This window comes from Hyla sarda, chromosome 8, assembly GCF_029499605.1.
Source record: "Hyla sarda isolate aHylSar1 chromosome 8, aHylSar1.hap1, whole genome shotgun sequence".
Classification (NCBI taxonomy): domain Eukaryota; kingdom Metazoa; phylum Chordata; class Amphibia; order Anura; family Hylidae; genus Hyla; species Hyla sarda.
The window spans coordinates 225,994,945-226,019,407 of record NC_079196.1 but is presented as its reverse complement, the minus strand read 5'-3'; the positions used below and the strand labels follow the sequence as shown (position 1 = coordinate 226,019,407).

Genomic DNA, 24,463 nt, shown 5'->3' with positions numbered 1-24,463 from the left:
ATATATTTCTCTTACAGATGTCAGGCCCTTCAGATGGAGCCTCTGTGTAAGAATACATAGGTCTGATCCGTGCAATATGTGCCAGAAATCTTCTTCCTGCTCATCTTTGGCTCTGGTGTTGCAGATCTGTTAATAGATGTCATTACATTATAGGCATCTAACTTAAGTAGATTCCTTTCCATGGGTCTGATTAACATCAAGCAGATGACTTATACATTATCAGTTAAAGCTTCAGCTTCTAGTTTGGCACATGACAGTCAACATGATAGTAGATATTCACATCTTTAAATATAGACTTTACTGTTCTAAACGATTTATTCGTCTTCTCTTTGTTCCAGGTCCATTCTTGAAGGAAGAAGTTTTAATGGTTTCCATAAGATCTGTCTCCTTAACTCAAGGATCAGGCTTGTTGTCCATGTGGTGCTCATCTCCGCAGAGTCTTAAGCTCTTTGTTGTCTTGTCTCTGGTCCAATGATATTATGAAGTGTCTATTGGGATAGTAGCAGATCTGTCTCCAGATGGCTCATGTGGTGCTGTACTCTAAGCATGGCGGTTTACAAGCAGTAATTATTCTTCTTTTCCAGAAGGTTCATAGTTTAATTCTTTACTTTTACCACCAGAATAATTCCAACCATCGACTCCGGGTCTCTTGTTGAGGATTGCGGATTGAGTGTCTTTTCTACTGAGGAGACGTTCACCATCTCACTTCTGCTCCATGATTGTGTTTTGGACAAAGAGCCACTTCAGAGATAATCAACAGGAGATCCTCCGGTCCGGTTGTCGGTTTTCCTTCTAGCTTCTGGCATAATGAAAGGTGGTAATATTTAGTACGCCATCTTCATATCAAAGTGGATCTCTAAAGAGAATACATTCCGCACTGGACATGTGGCGGACTTTGTAGCAGTTTGACCGTATCAAAGAAATCTAGTCCTGATGATGATCCACAAGAAAACAACAACCAGTACATACTACAAGTCTATTAGGATTCAGCAAAGTTTATCCTAGAATCTTAAAGCCACATAATAGTTTTAATGTGAGAGAAGAGACTTTACCATCAAAGTGTGACTCGAACCTCTTCTTGTTAAATCTAGAAGATCCGGAAATACTCTGGTACCTCAGAGTTCATCAGAGAGGTTGTACCTCCATAGGATGCTGATCTACCAGGACGAGATGTTCTCTGCTAGTGAAATAGTTTCTATCAATCTTCTTCATAAGTAAATCTTACAGAAGGTCTTCACTGTATCCATTGTGATGTATTTCTGTTTGGTTTCAGAGTCTGGTTTTTCCAACCATTGCGTATTTAGGAGAGAATTCTGTAGGCTTCCTCTGCACCAAGATTTACTGTAGACAAAATTCCTATAATCTGTACAACCGGCTTCGATTGAACTGAGATAAAACTCTAATTCCTTCATTGTTGATCCTTTCCTTAGGAAATACAGCTACACTTGAGTCTGTAAGCATCTATTATGAATGATATTCTGCTCTTGAAGAACCATCATATAATGAATACAGTATGTGAAGTCGCCATGTCCATAGGATTCCATAAAGGGATGAGAAATTTGTATTTGATTTAGAGAATTTCTTTCGTTCTGTAAAGAATCTACCAGAAGGATAGAAGAAATAGTCGTTTTCCTTCATATATCCATGGCCGCTGGCCCTGAACTGTACCTGAAGGCTCGTATTGCAGAACAGTAGAGGAATAATCTGTATTGGATAGTAAGAGGCTCTCGCCTTGTCCTAAACAAAGTGTTGTCTAGCTGAGATCTGCAAATGTTTTGTCCTTCCAGGCCACAAGAGCTTGAAGTTCATAAATCTGAGGTGGAGTTGGTTTTTTCCATCTCGTGATTTTGAGCAAAAAGTGTATTTTTCCTTGTAGTTTCTTCAGTCTCTTCTACCAGTTCAACTTCCTCTTGATAAGCATAGAGGGTCCAAATTTGGAGTCTGTAATGCAGCCTCCTGGTCCATACTGCTATCCTGTGTCAAAGTATAGACTAGTAATTCAGCCTTTGAGATTGTAGTCCTTTTAGGAATTACCCTCCCTTTGGGTTTCTATGTAAGATCCCATCTGTGTGCTGCCTTGGGACGATAAGGAAAAACAAAATTGTTCTTACCTGTAATTTTGATTTCCTTGAGTCCCAAGGCAGCACACCAATACCCTCCCAATACTATTTTTTTCTGTAATTCGTCTCTATTTTATTAACACAGGTGTGATCTGTAGGAGGGGGTTCTTATCAGGTCAGCAATTAACTATGCTAATTTCTTAATTATCTTGCTAGGTGGACGGTCCTAGGTTGGAGACTGGGGGATGAAATATCCCATCTGTGTGCTGCCTTGGGACTCAAGGAAATCAAAATTACAGGTAAGAACAATTTTGTTTATATACAGTGACCCCCCGACCTACGATGGCCCCGACATACCATATATATACAGTGACCCCCGACCTACGATGGCCCCGACATACCATATATATACAGTGACCCCCCGACCTACGATGGCCCCGACATACCATATATATACAGTGACCCCCCGACCTACGATGGCCCCGACATACCATATATATACAGTGACCCCCGACCTACGATGGCCCCGACATACCATATATATACAGTGACCCCCCGACCTACGATGGCCCCGACATACCATATATATACAGTGACCCCCCCGACCTACGATGGCCCCGACATACCATATATATACAGTGACCCCCCGACCTACGATGGCCCCCACATACCATATATATATACAGTGACCCCCCGACCTACGATGGCCCCGACATACCATATATATACAGTGACCCTACGATGGCCCCGACATACCATATATATACAGTGACCCCCCCGACCTACGATGGCCCCGACATACCATATATATACAGTGACCCCCGACCTACGATGGCCCCGACATACCATATATATACAGTGACCCCCCGACATACGATGGCCCCGACATACCATATATATATATATATACAGTGACCCCCCCCGACCTACGATGGCCCCGACATACCATATATATACAGTGACCCCCCGACATACGATGACCCCGACATACCATATATATATATATATATAGTGACCCCCGACCTACGATGCCCTGACATACCATATATATATACAGTGACCCCCTGACCTACGATGGCCCCGACATACCATATATATATATATATATAGTGACCCCCCGACCTGCGATGGCCCTGACATACCATATATATACAGTGACCCCCCCGACCTACGATGGCCCCGACATACCATATATATACAGTGACCCCCGACCTACGATGGCCCCGACATACCATATATATACAGTGACCCCCCGACATACGATGGCCCCGACATACCATATATATATATATACAGTGACCCCCCCCGACCTACGATGGCCCCGACATACCATATATATACAGTGACCCCCCGACATACGATGACCCCGACATACCATATATATATATATATATAGTGACCCCCGACCTACGATGCCCTGACATACCATATATATATACAGTGACCCCCTGACCTACGATGGCCCCGACATACCATATATATATATATATAGTGACCCCCCGACCTGCGATGGCCCTGACATACCATATATATACAGTGACCCTCCGACCTACGATGGCCCCGACATACCATATATATACAGTGACCCCCTGACCTACGATGGCCCCGACATACCATATATATACAGTGACCCCCCGACCTACGATGGCCCCGACATACCATATATATACAGTGACCCCCCGACCTACGATGGCCCCGACATACCATATATATATACAGTGACCCCCGACCTACGATGGCCCCGACATACCATATATATACAGTGACCCCCCGACCTACGATGGCCCCGACATACCATATATATACAGTGACCCCCCCGACCTACGATGGCCCTGACATACCATATATATACAGTGACCCCCCGACCTACGATGGCCCCGACATACCATATATATATACAGTGACCCCCCCGACCTACGATGGCCCCGACATACCATATATATATACAGTGACCCCCCCGACCTACGATGGCCCCGACATACCATATATATACAGTGACCCCCTGACCTACGATGGCCCCGACATACCATATATATACAGTGACCCCCCCGACCTACGATGGCCCCAACATACCATATATATACAGTGACCCCTGACCTACGATGGCCCCGACATACCATATATATACAGTGACCCCCCGACCTACGATGGCCCCGACATACCATATATATACAGTGACCCCCCGACCTACGATGGCCCCGACATACCATATATATACAGTGACCCCCCGACCTACGATGGCCCCGACATACGATCGCTCTCAGAGACCATCACATGGTGAAGGCAGCACCAACATACAATGCTTTTGTATGTCGGGGCCATCGCATAAACGGCTATCCTCCAGCGCAGACTGCTTCAGCTGCCACCGGATAGCCGTTTACGGTGCCCCGTGTGGTCCGCTGACGATCACTTACCTGTCCTCGGGGCTCCGGCGCGTCCTCTTCGGGATCCTCTGCATCGTCGGCGCTCTCCATCGTCGTCATCACGTAGTCCCGTCATCCAATAGGAGCGGCGTGCGTAACGACGTGACGGCGGCGATGGAGAGCGAGGATGCCGGGGAAGCGGAGGACTTGCTGGAGCATCGGGGACACCTCGGGGACGCAGCGACAGCGATGGACGGCGACATCCAGGGCAGCGGTGACGAGAGGTGACGGTCCGGAGCGGCGGGGACAGGTGAGTACAACTTCCTCTAACAGTGGTCTACAACCTGCGGACCTCCAGATGTTGCAAAACTACAACACCCAGCATGCCCGGACAGCCAACGGCTGTCCGGGCATGCTGAGTGTTGTAGTTTTGCAACATCTGGAGGTCCGCAGGCTGTAGACCACTGTCCTATACTTTACATTGCCCGTATCCCTCAAAATGCGATGGTTTCAACAAACGATGGTCCGTTTGGAATGGATTACCATCGTATGTTGAGGGACCACTGTACCAGTTAGAGATGAGCGAACTTACAGTAAATTCGATTCGTCACGAACTTCTCGGCTCGGCGGTTGCTGACTTTTCCTGCATAAATTAGTTCAGCTTTCAGGTGCTCCCGTGGGCTGGAAAAGGTGGATACAGTCGTTTGTTGAAACCATCGTATGTTGAGGGATCTGTGCAATGTAAAGTATAGGACAGTGGTCTACAACCTGCGGACCTCCAGATGTTGCAAAACTACAACATCTCTAGTACCTGTATAAATAAAGCCTACATAATAGTGTCATACTGTGAACAAGTAGTCGTGCTGCCATATAGTACACAAATAATATGATTTATAAAGCCTACATAATAGTGTCATACTGTAAACAAGTAGTCGTGCTGCCATATAGTACACAAATAATATGATTTATAAAGCCTACATTATAGTGTCATACTGTAAACAAGTAGTCGTGCTGCCATATAGTACACAAATAATATGATATATAAAGCCTACATAATAGTGTCATACTGTAAACAAGTAGTCGTGCTGCCATATAGTACACAAATAATATGATATATAAAGCCTATATAATAGTGTCATACTGTAAACAAGTAGTCGTGCTGCCATATAGTACACAAATAATATGATATATAAAGCCTACATAATAGTGTCATACTGTAAACAAGTAGTCGTGCTGCCATATAGTACACAAATAATATGATATATAAAGCCTACATAATAGTGTCATACTGTAAACAAGTAGTCGTGCTGCCATATAGTACACAAATAATATGATATATAAAGCCTATATAATAGTGTCATACTATAAACAAGTAGTCGTGCTGCCATATAGTACACAAATAATATGATATATAAAGCCTACATTATAGTGTCATACTGTAAACAAGTAGTCGTGCTGCCATATAGTACACAAATAATATGATATATAAAGCCTACATAATAGTGTCATACTGTGAACAAGTAGTCGTGCTGCCATATAGTACACAAATAATATGATATATAAAGCCTATATAATAGTGTCATACTGTAAACAAGTAGTCGTGCTGCCATATAGTACACAAATAATATGATATATAAAGCCTACATAATAGTGTCATACTGTAAACAAGTAGTCGTGCTGCCATATAGTACACAAATAATATGATATATAAAGCCTACATTATAGTGTCATACTGTAAACAAGTAGTCGTGCTGCCATATAGTACACAAATAATATGATATATAAAGCCTACATAATAGTGTCATACTGTAAACAAGTAGTCGTGCTGCCATATAGTACACAAATAATATGATATATAAAGCCTACATAATAGTGTCATACTGTGAACAAGTAGTCGTGCTGCCATATAGTACACAAATAATATGATATATAAAGCCTACATAATAGTGTCATACTGTAAACAAGTAGTCGTGCTGCCATATAGTACACAAATAATATGATATATAAAGCCTACATAATAGTGTCATACTGTAAACAAGTAGTCGTGCTGCCATATAGTACACAAATAATATGATATATAAAGCCTACATTATAGTGCCATACTGTAAACAAGTAGTCGTGCTGCCATATAGTACACAAATAATATGATATATAAAGCCTACATTATAGTGTCATACTGTAAACAAGTAGTCGTGCTGCCATATAGTACACAAATAATATGATATATAAAGCCTATATAATAGTGTCATACGATAGAAAAAAGTAACTGCTACAAGACAGACCCCCACAATGATATATAAAGCCTATAAAATAGTAGGAATATAACTGTGCTGCCATATAGTACCCATATAAAATGACATATAAAGCCTACATAATGTGTCAACGGCTGTCTGGGCACGCTGGAAGTTTTTGTTTTGCAACAGCTGGAGGCACACTGGTTGGAAAACACTGCAATAAAACAATGTCCTGGCCTTCCTGTATGTGTAGTCCTCCCCTCCCCCCTGATTGATGCTCCTCTGCAGATCTGATCTGCTCCTCCTGTCCCTAGGGACCACCACCCGCTGTTTGACCTATGGATTTTATAATTACGTGACCACCTCGAGGCTCTGATAGGGATCTCCATCACTGACGATCGATACCCGCAACAATTACGCCCTTCAGGACGCAGCGGGGATTCTGCTACAGTGTGACGCCTGACACCTAAGGACTTCTGCCACCACCGCTAGAGAAGTCCCCCTACCCAAAAGTCTTCAGTCGTCTTCTTTCGGGAAGGGAGGGGGGTATTCCCATCTCATATCACTGGGATATTCCACCTCTTTACGATTGGTGGGGGTCCAGCCTCTGGGACCCCCCCCCCAACAATTGTCAGAATGAAGCCGCTGTAGAGTTTTTCACTGGACAGTGCTCCCGGCCACCAGCTCTGCAGGAGAATGCAGGCAGCTCCATTCACTCCAATTCATCAGTGCTGCAGTTACCTGTACAGCCAGGTACTCTTGGGGGGCGCTGTGCAGGAGAAATGAATGCTACACCAGCGCTGCATCCCCTTCGTTCCCACAATTGGTTTGACCCCCACTGATCATAAAGTAATACAGTGCTCCCTCAAGTTACAATATTAATTGGTTCCGGGACGGCCATTGTATGTTGAAACCATGGTATGTTGAGACCAGAACTCTATGGAAACCTGGTAATTGGTTCTGAAGCCACCAAAATGTCATCCAAAAATAGGAAAAAGTGAGGATTAAAGAATAATAAGTAGATAACTAATATAGATAAAGCAAATCCTTACATATAAAAGTAATAAAGATCTGCTGGGAGCTGTAATCACTGTCTGTTTCAGTGTTTCCCAAGCAGGGAGCCTCCAGCTGTTGCAAAACTACAACTCCCAGCATGCCCGGACAGCCAAATGTTGTCCGGGCATGCTAGGAGTTGTAGTTTTGCAACAGCTGGAGGCTCCCTGCTTGGGAAAACACTGGTCTATGTAGAGGACAGGAGCTTCTTCGGGGTCCTGTACAGTACACGAAATGTCCTAAAAAGTTATGGAGCCGCCCTCACCTGGTGTCCAAAGGAGCAGGTAACCCTGGTACAGGTAAAGAGTACAGAACATGTAATACCTCCCTGTACTGTAGGGGGCGCTACCAGACACCAGTCAGTGCATACACTTCAGTAATACAGGTAAAGAGTACAGAACATGTAATACCTCCCTGTACTGTAGGGGGCGCTACCTGACACCAGTCAGTGTATACACTTCAGTAATACAGGTAAAGAGTACAGAACATGTAATACCTCCCTGTACTGTAGGGGGTGCTACCAGACACCAGTCAGTGCATACACTTCAGTAATACAGGTAAAGAGTACAGAACATGTAATACCTCCCTGTACTGTAGGGGGCGCTACCTGACACCAGTCAGTGCATACACTTCAGTAATACAGGTAAAGAGTACAGAACATGTAATACCTCCCTGTACTGTAGGTGGCGCTACCAGACACCAGTCAGTGCATACACTTCAGTAATACAGGTAAAGAGTACAGAACATGTAATACCTCCCTGTACTGTAGGGGGCGCTACCTGACACCAGTCAGTGCATACACTTCAGTAATACAGGTAAAGAGTACAGAACATGTAATACCTCCCTGTACTGTAGGGGGTGCTACCAGACACCAGTCAGTGCATACACTTCAGTAATACAGGTAAAGAGTACAGAACATGTAATACCTCCCTGTACTGTAGGGGGCGCTACCAGACACCAGTCAGTGCATACACTTCAGTAATACAGGTAAAGAGTACAGAACATGTAATACCTCCCTGTACTGTAGGGGGCGCTACCAGACACCAGTCAGTGCATACACTTCAGTAATACAGGTGTTTTACCATTGAATGCCCATTCTGATTGGTCGGTTCTTTCGACCATTGACACGTTTCACAGATCTGGACTGTCTGTAGTATTGTATGTTGAGTCTGGTTTCAACTTACAATGGTCCAGCATAGACCATTGTATGCTGAAACTATTGTATGTTGAAGCCATTGTAAGTTGAGGGATCACTGTATGCTATCACCTTACGACAGTGTACCCCAACCTGTGGCTCTCCAGCTGTAATGAAACTACAACTCCTATCATGCAGGTAGAACTGAAGGTGTCACCTTCTAGGACACTGTTTCCCAACCACAGGGCCTCCAGTTGTTGCAAAAGTAAAACTCCCAGCATGCTTTTACATCGAAAAGTTTCACCCTTTACAGCAGTGTTCCCCAACCTGTGGCTCTCCAACTAAAGGCTGTCAGGGCATAATGGGAGTTGTATTTTTGCAAAAGCTAGAGAACCAACACCAGGGGAATGATAATAAATTGTGCAGCCAAAGGCTGCCTGGGAATGCTGAGAGTTGTAGTTTTGCAACAGCTGGAGGTACACCAGTTGAGAAACACTGCTCTAGGGATCGACCGATATCGTTTTTTTTAGGGTCGATACCGATAATCGGTGCAGGTTAGGGCCGATAGCCGATAACTTATACCGATATTCCGGTATAAGTTATCGGCTATTTAACCCCCTGCGACACCGCTGCAGATCATTGATTTAAAGCGGGCGCTTTAAATCAATGAACTGCAGTGGCTTTTGCGGTGCCATAGGCCGCCGCCGCCACCACCCGCTTCTCTCCCTTACCTGTCAGGGTGGTCCGGGCCATCCATCCTTCCTTCCTGTAGTGTCCGGCGGCATTCCGGGTGGAGGGTGAACCGGTCCGGGCTGTCCTTCTCCGGGGGTCATCTTCTCCACTCCGGCCTAGTACGCTGCATAGACGCCGCTGCGCAGTGACACCCGTGCGCAGCGACGCACCTGACGTCATGGCGTAGAGGCGTCTATGCAGCGTACTAGGCCGGAGCCTGCCCGGAGTGGAGAAGATGACCCCCGGAGAAGGACAGCCCGGACCTGTTCACCCTCCACCCGGAATGGCGCCAGACACTACAGGAAGGATGGATGGCCCGGACCACCCCCATTACGGGTAAGTTTATTTTTTATTTTTTTATTGACTCGGAGGGTGGGGGAGGGGCCCGACCGGTATAGCAGTATGGACAAAAATTCATACCAATATACCGCCCAGCGCTACGGTGGGGGGTGCGACGCAGTGGGTCGGGGGGGGCGGTCGCGGTGCGGCGGGTCGGGGGGGCGGTCGCGGGGCGGTGCGGGGCATTATCGGCTTATTGGCAAGGTAATTGCCGATACCGATAATGCCCAAAATCGTGATTATCGGCCGATAATATCGGCCATACCGATAATCAGTCGATCCCTACTACAGAATGGCACAGACATATATTGGTGAAAACCCTCAGAGTCGAGAAAGGTTCTGGGAAAAGTGCGGAGTCTAATATGTTTGTCTGGCAGGTTCTGAGGAGACGAGTTGTGACTGAAAGAAATCGTCATGACGGTCTGGGCTGGATGGAGAAGAAAAGGGAAAGTGACCGACTCCAATTAGAGAAGTCGTCACCTGCGATGTAATTGCATGTGGTTTCAGTATACAGCATTTGGTCAGTAACAGTATGATGGTAATATGTATGGTGATAATATTTCCTCCATGTATACTGGTATTATAGGTAATATTGGTCTCTGTATACAGGATTTGGTCAGTAAGAGTATGATGGTAATATGTATGGTGATAATATTTCCCCCCCCCCCCCTGTATACTGGTATTATAGGTAATTTTGGTCTCTGTATACAGGATTTGGTCAGTAACAGTATGATGGTAATATGTATGGTGATAATATTCCTCCCTGTATATTGGTATTATTGGCATCAGTATACAGGATTTAGTCAGTAACAGTATGATGGTAATATGTATGGTGATAATATTCCTCCTTGGATACTGGTATTATTGGTAATATTGGTCTCAGTATACAGGATTTGGTCAGTAACAGTATGATGGTAATATGTATGGTAATAATATTTCCTCCATGTATACTTGTATTATTGCTAATAATGTTCTCAGTATCAGGATTTGGTCAGTAGCAGTATGATGGTAATATGTATGTTGATAATATTCCTCCTTGTATACTGGTATTATAGGTAATATTGGTCTCAGTATACAGGATTTGGTCAGTAACCGTATGATGGTAATATGTATGGTGATAATATTCCTCCTTGGATACTGGTATTATTGGTAATATTGGTCTCAGTATACAGGATTTGGTCAGTAACAGTATGATGGTAATATGTATGATGATTAATATTCCTCCTTGTATACTGGTATTATAGGTAATATTGGTCTCAGTATATAGAATTTGGTCAGTAACAGTATGATGGTAATATGTATGGTAATAATATTCCCCCCTGTATACTGGTATTATTGGTTTGTTTGTCAAGCTTGAATAGCTGTGTACCATGATACACATATTGGATGCAATAAAGATTCCAGCTCACGACCAGCTCATACACCAGTGTGGTGAGTGCATTCTTTTATTCTTTATGAACTTTTGTACATTTGAAGCTGCTTTCCCAAGAATAGCATCCCACCGTGTACAAGCTAGCTATCATTACTCCATGACTAGAAGCATAGCTAGCAGTGCCTAGTGACTATATTTCTGTTCCCATTACTCACACGTATTATTGGTAATATTGGTCTCAGTATACAGGATTTGGTCAGTAACAGTATGATGTAATATGTATGGTGATAATATTCCCTTTTGTATACTGGTATTATTGGCCATATTAGTCTCAGAAACAGAATGCTTTTTTTATGCAACTTTGATTGGTCTTCTCACGTAAGCTTGCATTGAGGGGCGGAGCGTGACGTTACATGGGGGCGGAGGAGTGACGTCACACGCCGCCGGCCCTGCGGTCGCCGGTAATCAGACCCGGAGAGAACACGCTCTGGGGACTGATTACAAATGGGGTGCCGCGTGCATGATCCCGTATTGATCAATATTGATCAGTATTGGGTCCTATTCTATTTAATATATTCATTAATGACCTTGTAGAGGGGTTGAATAGTAAAGTATCAATCTTTGCAGATGATACAAAACTCTGTAAAGCGGTAAACACTATAGAGGACAGTGCACTGTATATAGTAAATAACACAATAGAGGACAGAGCACTGTGTATAGTAGATAACACTATAGAGGACAGAGCACTGTATATAGTAGATAACACAATAGAGAACAGTGCACTGTTACAAATGGATCTGGATAAGTTGGAGGTTTGGGCTGGGAAGTGGCAGATGAGGTTCAACACTGATAAATGTAAGGTAATGCACATGGGGAGGAAAAATCCGGGCTGGGATTATGTATTAAATGGGAGAACACTTGGGGCGACTGACATGGAAAAGGACTTAGGAGTCTTAGTTAATAGTAAATTTAGCTGTAGTGACCAGTGTCGGGCAGCTGCTGCCAAGGCAAATAAAATCATGGGGGACATCAATAGGGGCATAGATGCCCACGACAAGGAAATAATTCTACCGCTGTACAAATCACTAGTCAGACACACATAGAATACTGTGTACAGTACTAGTCAGACCACACATAGAATACTGTGTATAGTACTGGTCAGACCACACATAGAATACTGTGTACAGTACTGGTCAGACCACACATAGAATTCTGTGTACAGTACTGGTCAGACCACACATAGAATACTGTGTACAGTACTGGTCAGACCACACATAGAATACTGTGTACAGTACTGGTCAGACCACACATAGAATACTGTGCACAGTACTGGTCAGACCACACATAGAATACTGTGCACAGTACTGGTCAGACCACACATAGAATACTGTGTACAGTACTGGTCAGACCACACATAGAATACTGTGCACAGTACTGGTCAGACCACACATAGAATACTGTGTACAGTACTGGTCAGTCCACACATAGAATACTGTGCACAGTACTGGTCAGACCACACATAGAATACTGTGCACAGTACTGGGCACCAGTGTACAAGAAAGATATAGTTTTAGTATTTAGTTTAGAAAAAAGAAGGCTTAGGGGCGACCTAATAACTATGTATAAATATATCAGCGGGACGTACAGAGATCTCTCCATGATCTATTTATACCCAGGACTGTACCTATACCAAGGGGGCATCCTCTACGTCTACAGGAAAGAAGGTTTCTACACCAGCACAGACGGGGTTCTTTACTGTAAGAGCAGTGAGACTGTAGAATTCTCTGCCTGAGGAGGTGGTCATGGTGAAGTCTGTAAAAGAGTTCAAAAGGGGTCTGGATGCATTTTTGGAGAATAATAACATTACAGGTAATGGATAGTAGATCTATAGGGACAGAACGTTGATTCAGGGATTTATTCTGATGCCATATTTGGAGTCTGGAAGGACTTTTTACCTCTAGTTGGGTTTATTTTTTGCTTCCTCTGGATCAACTCAGTAGGGACTCATTAGGGTTATAGGTTGAACTTGATGGTATTTTTTCAACCTGATGAACTATGTTACAGTATATTGTTGTATACTTTTAAGTAATGTTGCTATGTATTGTAACCAAGGAAGGTATCGGTGACCATGTGACCTACAGGGTGACCTATGGGACCCCTCCAGAGTCTCCCCCACATAAAACCTGGGAGGAGCTATAGAGTCAGATTAGTTCTTGCTCTGCTGAGTTACAGTGAGGTCGGGTCCTGAGAGAGTGTTTAGTATCCTGAGGAGGCCTAAAGCCTACCACGCATCCACAAGTCTACTGCCCCACAGGTGAACGTCAAAACCTGGTAAGCTACAAATGGGGTGAAGTCTGTCTAGTCAGTCCAAGTCAAGTCAGTCAAAATTTATATGTGTCAAGTCAGTGTGGCCCTGCAACAAATTGTCCAAATCCACTACAAGTCCCAGTGAGCCCTGAGGTCTCTGAAGTCACTGGTCACCTCCTTGAGCCTGGCTAAAATGTTAAGACTGTTACACCTGTCTGACTCAATAAAGCTGCCGTTGTTCCGTAACTTGGCGTCGGAGTCATTATTTGCCCCGTGCCTAGCCCAGGATCCAGTGGTATACCTTCGGGTGGTGAAGAAGGTTAAACCACGCCCTGGCGTCATGAACACAAGGGGTTAAAGCCATCTGCCCCTTAGGGTAATTCCATCTACCCTCATCACACCCCTCACCACAGAAGCCCAAGAGGAACTCCCCCCAAAGTAACATGTCCTGTGTAATGAGCAGTGTAGAGTCTACGGCCTGAGGACTCTGTCACTAACCGCTCCTACCTACCTGGACATGTTATAGTAATGGGGAATGATCTAACAAACATATTAGCAGGATAGTCACCTCTAGTGAAACCCTACTGGAATGTTGGATCGGCAGCGCCAGAAACAAATCCCCATAATCACCAGATCTAACACCCTGTGAGTTTTTCTGTGGGGGTCACATCAAGAACGCGGTGTATCTGGACCATAAACTATACGTAACCAACAGAAGTACTACTACTCCCATTTTATGTTGGCCACCATAATGATTGCTCTGACCATCTTCTAACACAGCCTGTGTATAAACAGAATGTATGGGTATGTTCACACTACAAATGCCGAAGCAGAAATTCACCCGCAAAAAAAATGTCAAAAAATGTATTCTTTCAACAGAATTCTGCACGTCATGTGACGGTGTAGGTCGGCACGGTCGCAGCGACAAAGGATTTTGGCACCAGCCACTAAACCGGTATCTCTGACCCAGAATCTGTAGTGTGACCATACGTTATATATACGTTATATCATTTAATTGACAACTGATCAACTAACCACTAATGTATAACAAGTGTCATTGAGGAAATTATTTTCATTATGTACTGTGGATTTTTCGTGTATCTTTTTTTTATGCATACATTATTGCTATGAATGTATATTTTGGGAATTGTTATAATGCATTATGGTTTATTGTCTTCTTATCTGATACTGACTCTTCCTTTGATGCATATTGTTGCTGTTTAATTTAGAGATTTTAGTCTGTTTTTATTTTTTAAGACTAAGTATATTTATATAATAGATCATCCGTCACTACGCAGAACATTTTTATTCGGTGTGCCAAACTGTTTTAGTGTATTACATTATTATAGCATACACTGAGGTATTCTAAAGTGTATGGGTTAAATATTTGCATACCATGTATCAGGTGAGTGATCCATTGGTCACATGAAATATACTTCCTAGCTAAGCTTCTATGCAGAAGTTTCTAGAAAAGCCAGGGGAGGAGTTTTAGTACACTCCCACTCTCCAGAAGGCTGACCCAAAAAAAACAGTTTAGTCTGGCTAAGGTGAGATAAGTGTGAACATCTTTCCCTGCTCTGCTCCTGCTGGACAGACTAGTCAGAGACAGAGGAGCACATACACCTAGTCAGAGTGTTCTTCTTATGTCCAGTTTAGTGAAAGTCTAATCCTTTATCCTGTTCTAGGGAATCCTGCTTTAAACAAGTCACAAGTCCTGTCCCAGGTGCAAGTACCCCCTCACCTGAGAGTACTGTACAGAGTGGAGAATTTCACCCAAAAGGTCATCCCCAGTACACGCTGTGAAGGTATCATTCTTCCTGTATCCTGTTTCTTGCTCCAAGAAGCAATATCTACCAGCCAGAGGAGGAGAATCTCTGTACAAGGGCTCCTCTGCGTACACTAATCTCTTTGTGGACCTACGATCGGAGCTAGTGCTGTGTGGCCAATATGTCACAGAAGCTTCCTTAGGGTTGTATAGGGTATTGTGATGCTAAACAGTGAGCAAAGTACAAGTATCTGCACCACAGTACGCCAACCTGTGTAGGCGCATGACTGTAGGGAGCATCTGACTGGACGGTAACCTGTCTGCAATTAGTCTCTACTAGTAAAACCACCTACAAATGTGAAAAGCACACCAGAGACTTTCCAGTCAGTATATCTGCTATTAAAGGGAAATTTACAGCCAGTGCACCCGCACTAAACCTGATGCACAGGGTTATAGTGGGGGGTGAACCTAAGTACAATGATGTAGAGTATTCCCTGCCTCTGCCCCCTCTGCTGCCATATATCCTCAGAGCAATCATGTGGGGATGTGATAGCAGAGGGGACAGAGGCAGGGAAGCTTGGAGAGCAGGTTCCCACCTACATTGTGCAAAGGAGCATATTTGCATAATAGCAACAAGTCTACAACTGGACCTTGGTTAGGAGTGATTAATACATTATTTTTCTCTGATTCACCTGCACTATAACCCAGTGTCAGTTTCCCTTTAAAGGGGTACTCCTGTGCTTACACATCTTATCCCCTATCCAAAGGACAGGGGATAAGATGCCTGATCGCGGGAGTCCTGCAGCTGGGGACACCCGTGATCATGCACGCGGCTCCAGTAGGCTTGCATTGCATTGAGGGGCGGAGCGTGACGTCACACGGGGGCAGGGGCGTGACGTCACACGCCGCCGGCCCTGCGATCGACCGTAATCAGACCCGGAGCGAACACGCTCCGGGGACTGATTACAAACGGGGTGCCGCGTGCAAGATCCCGAGGGTCCCCAGCTGCGGGACTCCCGCGATCAGGCATCTTATCCCCTATCCTTTGGATAGGGGATAAGATGTCTAAGCACTGGAGAACCCCTTTAAAGCAACTCTTAAATGGACAGTGACCAACTGTTTGCTCAACTGCTTAAAACCTATACCATAGGTACATAAACCTATTTACCACTCTGGGCTAAGGAGAATGTGTCTTGTTTTACCTGGATTTGCACAGATTGTTCAGTAAAGTTCTATGTTGTTTCCAGGTTACACAAATGTCTGGATTTCTTATTCCAGCACTTTACACTATGGGTACATCCCATTTTTAAGTCCAAGTTAACAAGTCCACCCTGCTACATGACATCACCATCTACTACTCCTCCAATCGAGTTCGCATTACAACAAGCTACATCTCCTTGAGTATTACATAAAATGCCGCCCAGTTTCCCTACACTACTGAACAGCAAAGCTTCTAAAGTTATGTATTCATGTATCCAAACACTGTATCCCTGTGTCTGTGAAAGCTGAGTGCCCCCCTCCTGTTGGAGCTTTAATGGCAGCCATATTGGTTGCCACTCAGATTATGAGAAATTATGGCATAAAGCAGAAACCAGGTAAAGTTCAGGGAGGATTTCACCCAAAAAATCACCTCTAGTAAGGGTATCGTCGTTCCTGTATTCATTTCCTACTCCAAAAACGAGTATCTACTAGCCAGAGGAGAAGAATTGCTGTGCAAGTGCCCCTCTGCTTTCCTTAATCTCTTTGTGGACCAGGCAGGCAGTAGTGACCTCCACACAGATTCAGAAGAATATAGAACTGGAGAATGAGACAATAGGGTAGATTCCTACATTCACAGAAACTCATACCTTTGGCTCGACAGCAAGCCTGAAGACAATCTGTGAGACTTAGGGGGTGTAAGAATAAGAGGCCTAATATCAGTGCCCCCTACAGCTTCCTCAATAATATATACAGGGGGTTAATAAATAATAAATAAAATGTGGATAATAAAATCCTTGAAAAGCCACCATGAGTGAAAGGAGAAGAAGTATAATTTCTGGCTACAGATGGCAAATTAGTCACCAGCGTCTTCCAAATTCCTTTAGTCATATAGTTGTGGTAACGGGGTGTGACGAGGGCAGATGTTGTTACCCTAGGGGCAGATGGCAAAATTATCCCTTGTATTTGCGACGCCAGGGCTTGGTTTAGCCTAAAACCACCCGAAGGTATCCCACTGGATCCTGGGCGAGGCACGGGGGAAATAAAGACTCTGACGCCAAGTTACGGACAACGGTAGCTTTACTGAGGGGAGAGAGATGGAAAAGTCTATACAGTTCAGCCAGGGCCCAAGGAGGTGACCAGTGATGCAGAGACCTTAAGGGCTTGCTGGGACTTGTAGTAGGACTGGACAATTGAATGCAGACCACGCTGACAGATGACAGGGACTGACTTGACTTACTTGACTTGATGGTGGCTGCAGGACTGGACACACACACAGTAGGTGACTGCACTGGACCTCAGCAGAAGAGAGAGAGCGAAGCTCTAAGAGAGAGAAGCTCCACCCAGGGACACTGAAGGAGGCTGCCTGACAGGACAGCAAGGGTATGGGGTAACATCTCCCGTACTGGGCCACCACAATTTGTGACAGACAGAGTCCCCTGCGGCCCCTCCGGGACCACCCAATATAAGAGCCAAGACATTTCCATCCAGCGCTGCATCCTGGCCGCCTGGATCCATAGGACAGCGGTGACCTGAGGCAGCCATTTTTAAATCACCCTCCTGCACACACTTTCCAACACTGCTGCAAAAAAAATCCCAATGCAACCACAATGTGTGAACAAAACCCGAGGTCAGCACAGCTTTTCAGCTGGATGTAAAAAATAATCTTTCCATTCACTATTGACAAGCAGAGATTAAAAAACAAAAATCCAAGAAAGCCGATATGTGGCCCCTGGGGCTCCAGGTTGTGATAGGGATTTACTCAGATCTGTAACATTAAGATGAATTTGTTATAAATTCTTAATTTCCCTGCTATTCTAGACCTTATGCAGCTCTAATAATCATTAAATAAATAAAAATCCACAATGACCGGGAAAGCTGAAAAATTAAGAATCGGTATCACAGCCCAGAGCCCGAGGGGCCACATATGGACAAGGACTGGAAGTGACGCATCATTTTTGGGGGCCCCATTATAGACTTTGGCCCAGGGTCCTCTGTTTACCCCTCTAGTACAGGTGTCGGGCACATTAAGTCAAAGTTATGCCACATAAAAGCACAGGAGACAAAATGTAGAAGCAGACACAATAACAATATCCACAGTGACTGTAACACTATACTACAAAAATCTACACATAACGTTAGATCAGATCTGACACAAGTCAATAGACCCTTATACTGCAGTCCAGGCCCCACACACATCCAGAGCTGAATTCATGATTTCTATGCTCCAGTCACATCCAGAGCTGCATTCACGATTTCTATGCTCCAGTCACATCCAGAGCTGCATTTAGAATAGTTATACCCCAATCATCTCAAAAACTACATTTACAATTCTTATACCCCCATTATCTCCAGAGCTGCATTTGCAATTCTTATACTCCAATCACATCCAGAGCTGCATTTACAAGTCTTATATTCCAATCACCTCCAGAGCTGCATTTACAATTCTTATACCCCAATCACCTCCAGAGCTGCATTTACAATTCTTATACCCTAATCACCTCCATAGCTGCATTTACAAGTGTTATATCCCAATCACCTCCAGAGCTGCATTTACAGTTCTGACACTCCAATTATTTTCAGAGCTAATTTTACCATTTTTATAGACTAATCACCAACAGAGCTGCATTTAGAAGTCTTATATCCCAATCACCTCCAGAGCTGCATTTACAATTCTTATACCCTAATCACCTCCAGAGCTGCATTTACAAGTCTTATACCCCAATCACCTCCAGAGCTGCATTTACAATTATTTATACCCCAAACACCTCCAGAGCTGCATTTACAAGTCTTATACCCCAATCACCTCCAGAGCTGCATTTACAATTATTTATACCCCAAACACCTCCAGAGCTGCATTTACAATTATTTATACCCCAAACACCTCCAGAGCTGCATTTACAAGTCTTATATCCCAATCACCTCCAGAGCTGCATTTAAAAGTTTTACATCCCAATCACCTCCAGAGCTGCATTTACAGTTCTGACACTCCAATTAATTTCAGAGCTAATTTTACCATTTTTATACACTAATCACCAACCTTCATTTACAATAGTTATACCCCAATCATCTCAAAAACTACATTTACAATTCTTCTACCCCAATCACCTCCAGAGCTGCATTTACAAGTCTTATATCCCAATCACCTCCAGAGCTGCATTTACAGTTCTTACACTAATCACAACCTTCATTTACAATAGTTATACCCCAATAATCTCTAGAACTGCATTTACAATTTTTAAACTCCAAACACATCCAGAGCTGCATTTAAAATTCCTATACTCTGGTCACACTCAAAGCTGCATGCAGAATTTTTATACTCCACTCACCTCCAGAGCTGCATTTACAATTTTTATACCCTAATTATGCCCAGAGCTCCATGCACAATTCTTATACTTCACTCACCTCCAGAGCTGCATGCACAATTCTTATACTTCACTCACCTCCAGAGCTGCATGCACAATTCTTATACTTCACTCACCTCCAGAGCTGCATGCACAATTCTAATAGAGGGGGTATAATCTGCTTTTGGATTTAGCATCATCTACAATCTCCCAGAACTATCTTGGTGTTTCCCAATCGGTGTGCCTCCAGCTGTTGCAAAACTACAACTCCCAGCATGCCCTCTGGGAGTTGTAGTTTTGCAACAGCTGGAGGCACACTGGTTGGAAAACACTTGTATTTGACCAGAGGTATAGTTAAGGGGGCTATCCAAAGATTAAACGTTATACCCTATGTCGGTAACAGGTGATGAGTGGGAGTCCAATCAATGAGTCGCCGACCAATCATGAGGCTGAGAATTGTTCCCAACTCCATTCACTGTCTATGGGACTTCATAGCAGAGCACAGGGCTCGAGAAGTCCAATAGACCGTGAATGGTGCAGCGGTTCAACATGCGCCCTGCGCTCCGCTCACTGGAGGGACAGTTGGCGTCCATTCTTAATGGTCGGACCCCCACCAATCAGCTAGTTGTCCACTATTAAATCTGATCTTCAGAGAACCCCTTTAAGGATGGGGTTCTTAGCAACCGGTGGGGCCGCAGCTGCCATCTGTCTAGTTCTAGTCAGGGAATGAAAGCTGCGATATGATTGGCTGCCAGGGGACTCATCGTTGCGCTCTCACCTGTGAAGAAGCCGTCCTGCCCCAAGAAGTCCGTCTTCATGACGGCCTGGTGGACCAGCTGCTCCAGGGACACAGGGTTTGAGCGCCCCGGTGGGGGGGTGTGCAGCAAATCTGGAGCTTCTGTGGCTTCATCGTCCAGCAGGGGCAGTCCTGAGGGGGAAGACGAGAAGAGTGTAAACTATATATACATAGACTACACCATAAACTACATACAAAAACTACATACATAGACTATATATACATAGACTACACCATGAACTACATACAAAAAATATATATACATAGACTACACCATAAACTACATACAAAAACTACATACATAAACTATATACATAGACTACACCATAAACTACATACAAAAACTACATACATAAACTATATACATAGACTACACCATAAACTACATACAAAAACTACATACATAAACTATATACATAGACTACACCATAAACTACATACAAAAACTACATACATAAACTATATACATAGACTACACCATAAACTACATACAAAAACAACCCCATAAACGGAAAAAAAAACTAAACTACACACATAAACTATATGCATACACTACACCATGAACTACATACATACAAAAACAAACCCATAAACGGAAAACAAAACTAAACTATAAACTACATACATAAACTACATACATAAACTACATACATAAACTACATACATAAACTATATACATAGACTACACCATGAACTACATACATAAACTATATACATAGACTACACCATGAACTACATACATAAACTATATACATACACTACACCATGAACTACATACATAAACTATATACATAGACTACACCATGAACTACATACATAAACTATATACATACACTACACCATGAACTACATACATAAACTATATACATACACTATATATACATAGACTACACCATGAACTACATACATAAACTATATACATACACTACACCATGAACTACATACATAAACTATATACATACACTACACCATGAACTACATACAAAAACTACATACATAAACTATATACATACACTATATACATACACTACCCTATGAACTACATACATAAACTATATACATAAACTATATACATACACTACACCATGAACTACATACATACAACATACATAAACTACATACATAAACTATATACATACACTACACCATGAACTACATACATAAACTATATACATACACTACACCATGAACTACATACATAAACTATATACATACACTACACCATGAACTACATACATAAACTATATACATACACTACACTATGAACTACATACATACAACATACATAAACTACACCATGAACTACATACATAAAAAAACAAACCCATAAACGGAAAACAAAACTAAACTATAAACTATATACATAAACTATATACATAAACTACATACATACACTATACCATGAACTACATACATAAACTATATACATACACTACACCATGAACTACATACATAAACTATATACATAGACTATATACATACACTACACCATGAACTACATACATAAACTATATACATACACTACACCATGAACTACATACATAAACTATATACATAGACTACACCATGAACTACATACATAAACTATATACATACACTACACCATGAACTACATACATAAACTATATACATACACTATATATACATAGACTACACCATGAACTACATACATAAACTATATACATACACTATATATACATACACTACACCATGAACTACATACATAAACTATATACATACACTATATATACATAGACTACACCATGAACTACATACATACAACATACATAAACTACATACATAAACTACATATATATACACTACCCTATGAACTACATACATAAACTATATACATACACTACCCTATGAACTACATACATAAACTATATACATACACTACACCATGAAATACATACATAAACTATATACATACACTACACCATGAACTACATACATACAACATACATAAACTACACCATGAACTACATACATACAACATACATAAACTATATACATACACTATCCTATGAACTACATACATACAACATACATACACTATATACATACACTACCCTATGAACTACATACATAAACTAAACCATAAGCTACATACATAAACAATATACATAAACTACATACAACAACACCATAAACCAGTGGTTTCCAACCTGCGGACCTCCAGATGTTGCAAAACCACAACTCCCAGCATTCCAGGACAGCCAACGGCTGTCTGGGCATGCTGGGAGTTGAAGTTTTACAAAAGGGAAGCTTTGATTTACCTTTCATGATCAGTGTGGATCCTCTGGAAGAGGCAGACAAGTGTTTGGCTGTCCGGGCATACTGAGAGTTGTAGTTTTGCAACATCTGGAGGTCCGCAGGTAGTAGACCACTGCCATAAACTATATACCGAGTGCCGAGGAGTTGTCCATAACAACCAATCATATTGCAGGTTTCATTTTCTAAGCTGGAATCTGATTGTGGGATATGCAAGAACTCCTCCCACACCTCTACATTAATGATAATACAGTATTGGGCCATAGCAACCAATCATATCATACACACAGCGGAGTAGTTACTGTAACTATAGCAACCAATCATATCATAGACACAAAGCAGAGTGGTTACTGTAACTATAGCAACCAGTCATAACGCAGCTTTCATTTTCTAACCTGCATTGTGACAATGTTAGCTGGAATCTGATTGGTTGACATGAATTAACCCCTCCCACTCCTCTACTTTCATAATAATATAGCACTTAAGTGTTTCATAGCAACCAATAATATCACAGGCACAAAGCGCAGTAGTTGGCCATAGCAACCAATCATAAGGCAGCTTTCATTTTCTAACCTGCATTGTAAGAATCTAAGATCTAATTGGTTGCTATGCATAAACTCCTCCCACTCCCCTACTTCCATAGCAATACAGTATTAAAGTGACCCAAAGCAACCAATCATAACGCAGATTTTATTTTTGTAACAATGTGAGATGGAATCTGATTGGCTGAAGGCAAACTCCGCCCCCACACCTCTACTTTTTATACAGTATTAATACAACACAGTAGAAGCAGCCAATAAAAATACAGCTTTTAGTTTCCGACTGATATTGTGAGAATGTGAGCTGGAATTTGATTGGATGACATGGTTAAGCTCCTCCTACACCTCTACAGCGGCTTTTATTTACTAACCCGTCATTATCTGATTGGTTGCTATGAGAAAACTCCTCCCACACCTCTATTTGCATGTTGATACTAATATCCAGTACAGCCAGGAGTGTAGCTATATGGTAGTGGTCTCCAAACTGTGGCCCTCCAGATGTTGCAAAACTACAACTCTCAGCATGCCCGAACAGCCAAACACTTGTCTGCCTTTTCCAGAGGATCCACACTGATCATGAAAGGTAAATCAAAGCTTCCCTTTTCCTCCTCCTGCACTACCATGCCCTCTCCCTGCCCCGGCACTGAAATCCTCTCTCCCCCGCCTGTCCGCCCCCTCTCCTTACCCCCCCACACTATTTCCTACAGTATGTATTAAAAATCCCGGGCAATCTACGCAGCCCAAAAGTAACGCAATCAGATGATGTACTGTAAGTCCCATACGGGATGTCCCGATATTGTCAATCTCCGCAGCCCGGGAGTAATACAGAACATTTCCAGACAGTTAATTTATACTCTATCTCAATGTTGTTTCGGCAGCAGGATGTTAAAACTCCAGGGCAATCTCCGCAGCCCAAGAGTAACACGATCCCATGGGATTAGATATATACACAT

The 24,463-nt window shown here is 42.9% G+C and overlaps 1 protein-coding gene across 5 annotated transcripts in view; it reads right to left on the bottom strand.

Annotated features, from left to right (window-relative positions):
* The window catches only part of SEZ6L2 (seizure related 6 homolog like 2), a 199,031-nt gene that overhangs the window by 57,841 nt on the left and 116,727 nt on the right, over window positions 1–24,463 (bottom strand). For 4 of the 5 annotated variants that reach the window (XM_056535082.1, XM_056535084.1, XM_056535083.1 and 1 more), the window contains one exon: window positions 20,680–20,829. In XM_056535082.1, coding sequence (XP_056391057.1) covers window positions 20,680–20,829 — 150 coding nt within the window. Of the gene's footprint in view, window positions 1–20,679; window positions 20,830–22,976; window positions 22,999–24,463 lie in introns of those variants that run through there. The other variant, XM_056535081.1, reaches the window with a different exon arrangement.